This window comes from Protobothrops mucrosquamatus, unplaced genomic scaffold (genome assembly GCF_001527695.2).
Source record: "Protobothrops mucrosquamatus isolate PMUCROS unplaced genomic scaffold, P.Mucros_1.0 scaffold320, whole genome shotgun sequence".
In the NCBI taxonomy this organism is placed as follows: domain Eukaryota; kingdom Metazoa; phylum Chordata; class Lepidosauria; order Squamata; family Viperidae; genus Protobothrops; species Protobothrops mucrosquamatus.
Window position 1 is genome coordinate 601,324 of NW_015386659.1, and position 10,560 is coordinate 611,883.

General features: G+C 46.6%; 1 protein-coding gene across 1 annotated transcript in view; it reads left to right on the forward strand.

Moving 5' to 3' along the window:
• Positions 1–10,560, forward strand: part of UBA6 (ubiquitin like modifier activating enzyme 6) — a 135,793-nt gene that overhangs the window by 85,674 nt on the left and 39,559 nt on the right. The window contains exons 13-14 of the mRNA XM_015815162.1: positions 7,843–7,909; positions 8,836–8,979. Of these exons, the coding sequence (XP_015670648.1) occupies positions 7,843–7,909; positions 8,836–8,979 (211 nt within the window). The remainder of the gene's footprint in view (positions 1–7,842; positions 7,910–8,835; positions 8,980–10,560) is intronic.

Genomic DNA, 10,560 nt, shown 5'->3' on the forward strand with positions numbered 1-10,560 from the left:
TCTTATCTTTGCAGCAACGTTTAATGAAACTTGGTGGGTAATTATTTTGTTTGCATATGCTGAGAAGATATGCTTTCTCCTTAGATTTTGCTGTTTCTGTGCTGCAGTGGGTCTTGATTCTTTTGAATAAAGTTCTTAAACAGCTGATTTTATGCGATACAGGATGATTACTTTGGTAGTGGAGAATTCTATCGGTGTGGGTGGCTTTGCGATAGACGGTGGTTGATAGGTTGCCATCTGGAAGGCGATGGACCAAGACATCCAGGAAGGGTAAAGTGTTGTTGTCCTCCTCTTCTGCTGTAAATTGGATGTCTGGATGGAATGAATTCAGTTTCTGTAAGAATTTGGTGGTATCACATCGCTTGATGACCGCAAAGGTTTTTGGGTTAGGTATGTGGACGACACCTTTGCGGTCATCAAGCGATGTGATACCACCAAATTCTTACAGAAACTGAATTCATTCCATCCAGACATCCAATTTACAGCAGAAGTACGTGCACCGGGGGAGTTGTTCCTGTGCGAATCCCTCTGGGAGCGTGTGGACGCTCTAAAGTTGTACGCTACCGTCCTCTTGCTTCCCCGTGCCCCCCCTGGATTGCTGGAGCAGGGGGATCCCGCAGGGTGGCAACACGGATAATGTTGATTGCCAAGTCGCGAGGGGGGGTGTCAAATCCTTTTCTTTCACATCCGTGTTGTCTCCGAGGCTCAACGGGGGGTGACACTTTGGTACGACTTCCCATCGGGCGCCAGGGGTCACTTGGACCATCGTCAACCCGTCTTTTGCTGTTAATGCACTCTTCCATCTGCTTCTCCATTCCCATGCCCAAACGGTTGTTTGGCGGTCGGTTACTCCTCACCCGGGCACCTTCGGGGCTTGCACTTTTTACTGCCTTCCTCCCTGGGATGTGCGCCAGGGCATTGGATGGTTTCTTATTCAGGGATCGACCTCCCATGGACCAAGTTCGTAGGGCAGCGTGTGCAGGGCACAGGTCCACATGGCGGTTAATGGACCCCTCGTTGGAGAGCCGGGCCTCCTTCAAGAGCCGGCCCCCTTTCGTACTGTCCATAGCAACCACCTGTGCGTTCTCAAAATCAAATCTATGCCCCGATTCCTCCATGGTGTCAAAAGACACCATCACCTCATCACCTGAGTCTCTGAGGGTGGAGGATGATGAGGTGATGGTGTCTTTTGACGTCGTCTCCCTCTTCACCTCCATCCCACAGGACCTGGCCATCCGGACGGTAAGCGACTTTTTAGAACGCAGAGGTACTGGACAACAGCAGGATTCCCTCCGACCGCAGGACCTTGTGAACCTTTTAGAAATCTCCCTGAAAACGTATTTTACGTTCCAGGGCGCCACGTTTGAACAGATCAAGGGTACCCCCATGGGGTCACCGATCTCTAGCATTATAGCTGAGGCCGTGCTGCAACAGTTGGAGCACGTAGCGTTAGCCCAGTGCTGTCCTAGGTTTTGGGCCCGCTACGTGGATGACACCTTTGCCGTCGTTAAGAGGAACCAAAAGGCTGCCTTTGTGGATGCACTCAATTCGATGTATGTGGACTTGCGTTTCACTGAGGAGGAGGAACATCAGGGTCAGTTGGCGTTTCTGGATGTTCTGGTACAACGCCAGCGTGACGGAACCTTGAGAACCAAGGTTTACCGCAAGCCCACTCACACCGATAGCATCCTGCACTACGATAGCAACCATCCGCTGCTCCACAAGGCTAGCTGTGTCAGGACGCTCTTTAAGAGGGCTGACTCACATTGCAGCACGGCTAGGGTCCGGGCAGAGGAGAGGAAACTCCTAGTGAAGGTATGTAGGCGCAATGGGTACCCCATGGGATTCATCAGGCGCCATAGTGTGTCACGTGGACCTCATATCAGACCCTGTACTGAGGAGCCTGCAACCCAGATGACCCATGTCACCCTCCCTTACATTAACAACGTGTCGGAGGCCATGGCCCGCCTGTTGGACCCTATAAGGTGAGGGTGGCACATAACCCCAACCAAACGCTGAGATCCAAGGTGATGAGACCCAAAGACCCCCTCCCTACCGCGGAAAAGTCGGGTGTCATCTACAAAATCAGCTGCAGGGATTGCCCTGCCAACTATGTAGGGGAGACATCCAAGAGAGTAAAAACTAGAGTGCATGAGCACCGGTTAGCGGTTAGGAGAGGTGAGCGGTACTCCCAAATAGTGGCACACATGGAGGAATCGGGGCATAGATTTGATTTTGAGAACGCACAGGTGGTTGCTATGGACAGTACGAAAGGGGGCCGGCTCTTGAAGGAGGCCCGGCTCTCCAACGAGAGGTCCATTAACCGCCATGTGGACCTGTGCCCTGCACACGCTGCCCTACGAACTTGGTCCATGGGAGGTCGATCCCTGAATAAGAAACCATCCAATGCCCTGGCGCACATCCCAGGGAGGAAGGCAGTAAAAAGTGCAAGCCCCGAAGGTGCCCGGGTGAGGAGTAACTGACCGCCAAACAACCGTTTGGGCATGGGAATGGAATAGCAGATGGAAGAGTGCATTAACAGCAAAAGACGGGTTGACGATGGTCCAAGTGACCCCTGGCGCCCGATGGGAAGTCGTACCAAAGTGTTACCCCCCGTTGAGCCTCGGAGACAAGACGGATGTGAAAGAAAAGGATTTGACACCCCCCCTCACGACTTGGTAATCAACGTTATCCGTGTTGCCACCCTGTGGGATCCCCCTGCTCCAGCAATCCAGGGGAGGCACGGGGAAGCAAGAGGACGGTAGTGTGCAACTTTAGAGCGTCCACACGCTCCCAGAGGGATTCGCATAGGAACAACTCCCCCGGTGCACGTACGAGGGGGTGTGAGAACTGGGAGTCGGCTAGCTCCTCCCCCCCGGTACGGAGGACACCACAGAGGATGCTCGCGCGGCCCTGGAGAACGGAGGAATGCGAGTGGAGGAGAGAGGGCGCTCCCCCCATGGGGAGGATGCCACAGGAAGTAAGAGAGGATGGGACCATGAGTGCGGTGGCTGGGGTGTGCCCCGCGGCGGCGGCCCATTATCATCAAGGCACCGCATGCACTAACTTCGATGTACAGTAATCGTTATGCACGCCCCCATGAACGAGAGACTGGGGGGGAGGTTGAGGTGGTGGGGGCAAGGGGATGTTAGAGCACGGGTTTGGTGATGGGATGATTAGGATGCAGCCCCTGGAGGTGGAGAAATGGGTTAGGTATGGACGTGTGAGTGAAGAGAAGAAAGGGAGGAGGGACTCCGCAGCGGGGGTCGGAAGCGAGGATAGGGAGAGTGGGCGGCAGGATTCCCCCGTGGCTACGCTGAGGGTGAATGGGCACCCGCGAGGAAGGAAGAGACGCACGTATGAGGAAGGGAGTACTCCCCTCACATTGGGAGTGCCGCAGGTGAAAGTGAATGGCGAGGTTGCGACGACGAACATTGGGGCGCGTTCTGCGCCGCCAGCGACCGCCCCTCGGGATGGTTCGGGGGGAGGTCTGGATGCAACCATCACACGCACGCCTATGGACGAAGGATTGAGTAGTGAGGCTGGGGATAGGGAGGAGGAGGGGAGGAGGGGGAGGAGAGTTGGCTGGGGGGAAATGGGACCTGGTGCGGTGGAGACACATGGTACGAATGAGACGGTAGAGAAGGTCACTAGAAACGAGAGAAAGGGGAAGAAGGTTGGAACACGCGTGATTAGGAAGAGAGATGGGGGCAACGAGCAGCAAGGAGGTGCCCTGGGCATAGAACTGAATCCCCCCCTTAGCGTACGAGTAAAGAAGGGAAGGAGTAAAGGTGGGGAAGAGGGAGGCAGGAGCGTGTCAGCTTGCGATACGATGATTATGAGCCGAACGCAGGAAGATCGGTTGGGCCCGATCACGAGGTCTAGGAGCCAGGTGCAAAAGGCACCACTCCTATAAATAGCCATCCCATTGACTGCTTGTCACCCTGATGATGCTGGCAGGAAGCCAGCGAAAGCTAGGTGTTTTAACTTTATTAAAACTTTTATAGTTTTTAAGAACTTCCTGGTGGTCTCACAGTTTATGGTTCCCAAATATATATGTATGTATGTATGTATGTATGTATGTATGCATGCATGCATGCATGCATACATACATACATACATATATATATATATTATCTTGAGTTTGGTGCACCCTGTCGGCCCAAATATGGGAGAAAGGAATCTTTTTTTTTTTGCCAATCCAAATTTTGAAATACACACACACACACACACACACGTGTGTGTGTGTGTGTGTGTGTGTATATATATATATATATATACATATATATATACATATGCATATATATATATATACATACATACATACTAATCACAGACAGAAAAAAGAGTCTTGACAGTTAACAAGATTGATATTATATGGTATAAAGCTATTACAGAATCTAGTTGTTTCTGCTTCAGATACCGTGAAGCCTTCTCCCAGAAGGTAATAAAGAAAACTGGTCACCTTTTCTGCCATCCTCACCACTCTCTGCACAGCCTTCCTGTCCGAAACAGTAATACTTGCAAACTGCATAGTAATACAATACAACAGGATGCTTTCAATCATCCCTCTATAGAAAGCGGTAAGGATAGTGGGGAAAAAATGTGCTCTTCTGATAGGATGCAGAAAATGCAGGCGCTGCTGTGGCCGCTTCACCAGTGTCTCACTCATTGAGTGATCAAACTAACCTGCTCATCAGGGATATATGGCTGTGCCTGTTTTTTCTGAAATCGAAATGATCTCTTTTGTTTTTCCTACATTTAAAACCAGGCTGTTTTTATTACACCAGTAATCAACCCTCTACCTCCTCCCGATAATCACTTCACTATCATCCTGTTGTACCATTCACATACTTCACAATATGGTTGGTAGCAAACCTTGCACAACAGCCATGGGTTAGCACTGTGAACAACAGTGGACTTAAGACACAGTCCTGAGGAGAACCTGTGCTCAAGAATATAGTGTTAGAAATATTAGCCAAAACTCTCGCACATACGGGGCCTATCAGTGAGAAAATCAAGAATTCAGTTGCACAAAAGAGTATTGAAGCCACAGGCCCAATTTATCTACTAAATACTGAGGGATGATCATATTATATGCTAACTAAAGTCGACAAACAGCATTCGCACATGAATATTTCTTTCTTCTAAGTGTGTCAAGCTCAGATGGAGAACATAGGAAATAGCATTCTCACTGGAATGATTTGGACAATAAGCAAATTGAAATGTGTCAAATGCTGCAGGGAGGCTGGATACAATGAAGACCTTTATCAGTCTTTTAAAACATTTCATAATGATGGACGTAAGTCGATAATCATTAAGACCCATGATTGAAGATTTTGGGGGCACTTGCAAAATAATGGCAGTCTTAAAATATGATGAAATCACTGCCTGCTGCAATGAACGATTGAAAATATCTGTAGGAATCACTGCCTGCTGCAATGAACGATTGAAAATATCTGTAAGAACACAAGTCAACTCATCAGCCTACTCCCTAAGAATATGCCAGGGATATTATCTGGGCCTGCTGCTTTCTGAATGTTAACTTTCCGCAATGTCCTCCAGACAGAGGTAACATCAAAGCTAAGCACTTTCTTATCAGGATGGGGCACAGCTTTCCTTGCAGAGGTACTATTTGATGCCTTGAATCTTCCCCCAAAAATGTGTTCAGCTCATTTTTAAAAAGTCCAAATAATCCTTATGAGGCAGTTTAGCATAGTTTGGTGTAGTTAAAGCACCAGGCTAAAAATTGGGAGATCATGAATTATTGTCTTGTCGGGGCACAAAGCTATCTGGGAAACATTTGGCTAGTCTCTTCCTCTCAGCTCTAGAAAAATCTTGCCCCAAACCTGCAGGAATTAGTCAAAACTGACTCGAACAAAAAGTATTTTTTTTTCTCTCTTGCAAAAAGCAGGAGGAGTTAAAAGCTCAGGGTCTAGTTCAACAACGACTTAACTGATGCTTTTGAATCATTTTTTTTTTTTTTGCATCTGCTTTTGATGAAGTTACTGTTTCAGTAGGTTTTCATTATATCAATCTTTCAGGACTGATGGACAGACCCAGAAGACAGTTGTACAAACCTAACTTTTTTCAGGCTATTCTGCCCTGGAAATGCTTGAAAATTGCCTGTTATTTATTCTGTATGCCCTCTGAGCAGGTAGAACCTTCCATTATCTTTGCTCTGATGGGATAATTGAGGAAATTAAAGTATTAAATTTCATAGTAGCTCAGAAAAACTGCAATCTATTTGACGATTTCAGAAACTCAAATTAATAGCTCAAGCAAAGGTTGGGCAGCCATCTGTTGAGGATGGTTTTCTTTGGTTTCCTACATAGAGGAGGCTTAGATCAGAGGTCCCCCAGCCTTTTGGGCACAAGGGACCGGTTACGTGGAGAAAGTTTTTTCTGCAGACCGGAGGGGGCATGGTTTTGTGTACTGCCTGCACCCCCCAGATGGGGCTTTGCTTGTTTGTGCGGCCCAGTTGCTGGCATGCTGCGGCCTGGTACCGGTCCATGGACCGGGGGTTGGGGACCCCTGGCTTAGATTTAATGGCAAAATGGTCCCTTTCAACACTGTTTCTACTTCTTTTGGCTTGTTTTTCTTTCTCTAAATAAAAACATTTTCAGATAATCTTTATTCATCTATTGTCATGAAAGCCTTCCAAAACCAAGGTATAAATACAATTTAAAAGCTTTCCTACAATGTGAACTTTTCAGACAACTGTGCTATTGTACTTTGCTAGGGTATGATTTCAGCCTTCAATGTCATGGAAATCTTAAAACCTCGAGGCATTAGTAGAGTGAACGATAGCAGTGGGACAAGATATCTTCTGATTTTGTTTTCTTGATTTCAGTATCAGAAATGTGTCAGGGGCACACAATGCTCAATGAATCAGCCTCCAATTTATTAGATTCTGTTGATAGTGGATGTCAACTTGAATATTATCCTAATTCTATTTGAAAGAGTTATTACAGTTTATTGAGTAGTTGCTTTCTTTTTGGGCTAAGTTCTCATAATTCTTATGACCTTGCTGTACTAGAACAGCATTCTATACACATTATAACAAATTGATGGAAGAACCATCCCAAATGACTTATCTGCATTACAATATTGTCTATATAAATTAATCCAGCATATATTTTCAGAATTAAAATAAACTATTGGTATTGAAAAAAATCTAAAACATTCTGTGATCAAATGAGTTTTTAAAGAGCAAACGAAGATGCAAAAGAAAGAACCCTGTCTGAAATTAGGTAACAGCAACAAGTTCCCTTCTCCAAAGCAACAGCAACTATTTTTAAAAAGCCCAATAATAAATGACAGGTTTTTTTCAACCCAGTGCCTTTCAAATATTTTGTGATTATATTTTTCAGCTTTCAGAATTTATTGATTGAGAACATTTCAAATACTGGAAGGGGTATTTCTGTTCTACTTTTCCAGGGATTTTAATTTTTTTAAATAAATATTATTGTTCATTGTTATTATCATTTTTCTGTTTTTATGCAATTCCCCTGGTTTTGAATTTTTTTTCCATTTTTAATATCAAGATTGCAGTTTATTTTTTATTTCTTCATACTCTAGATGTTTTATTCGACAGCATTTAGGTCTTGTTATTGTGGATATTTTATATTTTAACTGTCTGCTGGTAGTCTGCATAATTCAGCAATATACAAATTTAATAAATAATAAATCCACATCTGCCTGTGCCAGGTCCTTGGAAAGGACTCGACAGGTAGACCAAAGATAAAAAATAAAAGTAATATCAGATATCTCATGAAGTGTGTCTGTATGTGCTTTTAAGAGTAGTGTAAGATTGCTACATTGTTTTTGTTTCTTCTCCAGATGTCTTCAAGATGCTGAAGAAATGGTGAAGATAGCTCTATCCTTAAGTAAAACCCTGGAAGGCAAGGTAAAGTTCAGTAATATTTAAAACTTCAGTTTACTTTTCAGTTCACTTTTCTAGGTAGTAAATGAAACTCTGATATGCATGTTTGAAGGTTCTGTGACTATGATGCACCATGTTGGCTAATAAATTACAATTTACAAATACAAACAGAGTAATGTTTACTATATATTTCTTTATATTTCTACCAAGAATACTAAACAGATTTCCACAATTGTTTTGAATTAGGTATTTCTGAACACTAGTGATATGTTAACTATGAAAGTTAAGTGGAGATCTGAATATGACAAATTCTGTTCCAGTTTGGGTAGAGAATTATATGTATGGATACCCCTCATTTAATGACAGTAATTGGACTGGAATTTCAGTTTCTAATTGATGCAGTAATAAATCATGACATCACATTGTCATATTACTTTGTGATGCCAATCCTGGCAGTTCCCATTGCTGTTGTTAAGGGAAAATTATGGTTCATTAAGCAAGTACCTCACATGACTATGATTAATAACTTTCTGCCAACTTCCTGTAAGCAAAGTTAATGGGAAAGTCTCTGGAAATTGCATGTCCTGGGTGGCTTGCAGGTAAGCCAGAGGGTAGGTAAACACTAGGAGTGAGGTGGTAAGTGCTGTGGTAAGTGCTTGTGGGCTTGGTTAGGGATTGCTGCCATGCCATGTGAGTGTGGACGAGCTGGGGAGAGAGTGCTGCAGCATGATCTTGTGCTTTGTAGCAGGGCAGTTGTTTTTACATCTCAAGTTATTCATTTTTAAAATTTTATGGCTGCTTTTTAATCTGGTATCTCTTTGCCAGATTATGATTACAATGGTGAGAAGAAGGGCTGGATTTAAATGAGGAATAAATTCTGGATGAATTGTTTGTTTTATAGAATTTATATATGCTTTCATATCTGGAATATTTATTTGTTTTAATTACAGCATCAAGTAAATGAAGACATTGTGAAATGGCTATCAAGGATGTCTCAGGGCTCTTTAGCTCCTCTCACAGCTGCACTTGGTGGTATTGCTAGTCAGGAAGTCTTAAAAGCAGTGACTGGAAAGTTTTCTCCCCTGCAACAATGGGTAATGGCTTATTGCTTTGAATTGAGTGATTCATGTTTATGACGGTTTCAGATAATATGCTAAGTATAATATAATTTATTTGGTTTTGGTCTTGTGTGCTGTGGGCATTTAGCCATTGTTTAATAAACTATGATTTTTGTGAAAAATATATGGCCCACAGCATTAATGCTTATATAGTGTCAAATATCTGAAGTGCAGCCTTCTCAAAATGATTTTTATGTGACATAAAAAGGCCACTCACTTGCTCTCTCCTCACCGCTTCGCTAACAAAAGCCTCTTCTCTCTCTTTTTCAGTGTTTTTTTTCCCTCTCCCTCTCCAGCCAAAACCTTTGCGAGCAAAGTGAGTGAGTGAAAGAGCGAGCGAGAGGCTTTTGCGAACAAAGTGTGAGTGAGTGAAAGAGCAAGGGAGGGGCTTTTGCGAGCAAAGTGTGAATGAGTGATTTTTGTGAGAAAAGTGTAAGTGAAAGAGAGTGAGTGAGGGTTTTTGCGAGCAAAGGGTGACAGAAAAAGGGAAAAATGAGGGGAAGAAGGGAAAAAGAAAAGGCATTGACTTCCTCTGTTGCAGTAGAACAGCGGTTCTCAACCTGTGGGTCGCGACTCTTTTGGGGGTTGAACGACCGTTTCACAGGGGTCGCCTAAGACCATCGGAAAACACATATTTCCGATGTGTTAGGAACCGAGACACCGCTCCGCATCCGTCTCCGCACGGTCTCCTCCGCCATTTGCACAGAGAGAGACAGAGAGGCACTTTCGCTTCCCTTCTCTCTCTCTCTCAGGCGGACTTACCTCCTGCAGGGCTCCTGATTGGCCCTGCACCCAGATGCCCCACCCCCTGAGAGAAGCGCGGCCAGGGCCTCGTGGCCTTGGAGTTGCCCGGGGAAGCCATGGGATCCCTGTTGGGAGCGGCCCACTGGAGGCTCCGCTGAGCGGGCCAGCCCTCCCGCAAGCCGCGGCCCAAGGGAGACCAGCCGCTGCAATCCCTAGCCAGCCCGACCATTAGACCCGCTGGCCAGGAAGGTGCGCCGGAGTCCAGGCTGCTGGGAAGGAAGAAGGAGATTCAGCAAAGGTAGGAGAGGAGAGCCGCCTCCTGGGGCCCAGTGCTGGCGGCGGCTTCCTTGACCTTCTCTTCCTCCCCTTCTTTTTCCTGCTGCCCCCCAGGCAGCTCGGGCGGGCGCCGGGGCAAGAGGGGTGCCGGGGGGGAGCAGCCAGGCTGGACGAGGGGCTGGCGGGCCGCATGGCACCAGCCCCCACCGCGGCTCCATCGGATGGGCGGAGGGTGAGGCCGGGCAGCGCGGGGGCGGCGAGGATGGCGGCAGCGGTTTTCTCGCCCTTCTCCTCTCCTTCCTCCTGCTGCCCCCAAATCTTTGGGGGCAGCAGGAGGAAGGAGAGGAGAAGGGTGAGAAAACCGCTGCTGCTGCTGCCGGCTGAGCTGAGCTGCAGCGCCGAGCCAGTCTCCATGCCTCCTGGTTGCCCGGCCACGCTCCGCCCCGGCCGCCTTCCGCACCGCGCGGGACTCTCCCTCGCGCCGCCCAAGCCGCCTCCCTCGCCGTCGAAGGCCGCCTCGGCCTTCTGGTGCCCGGC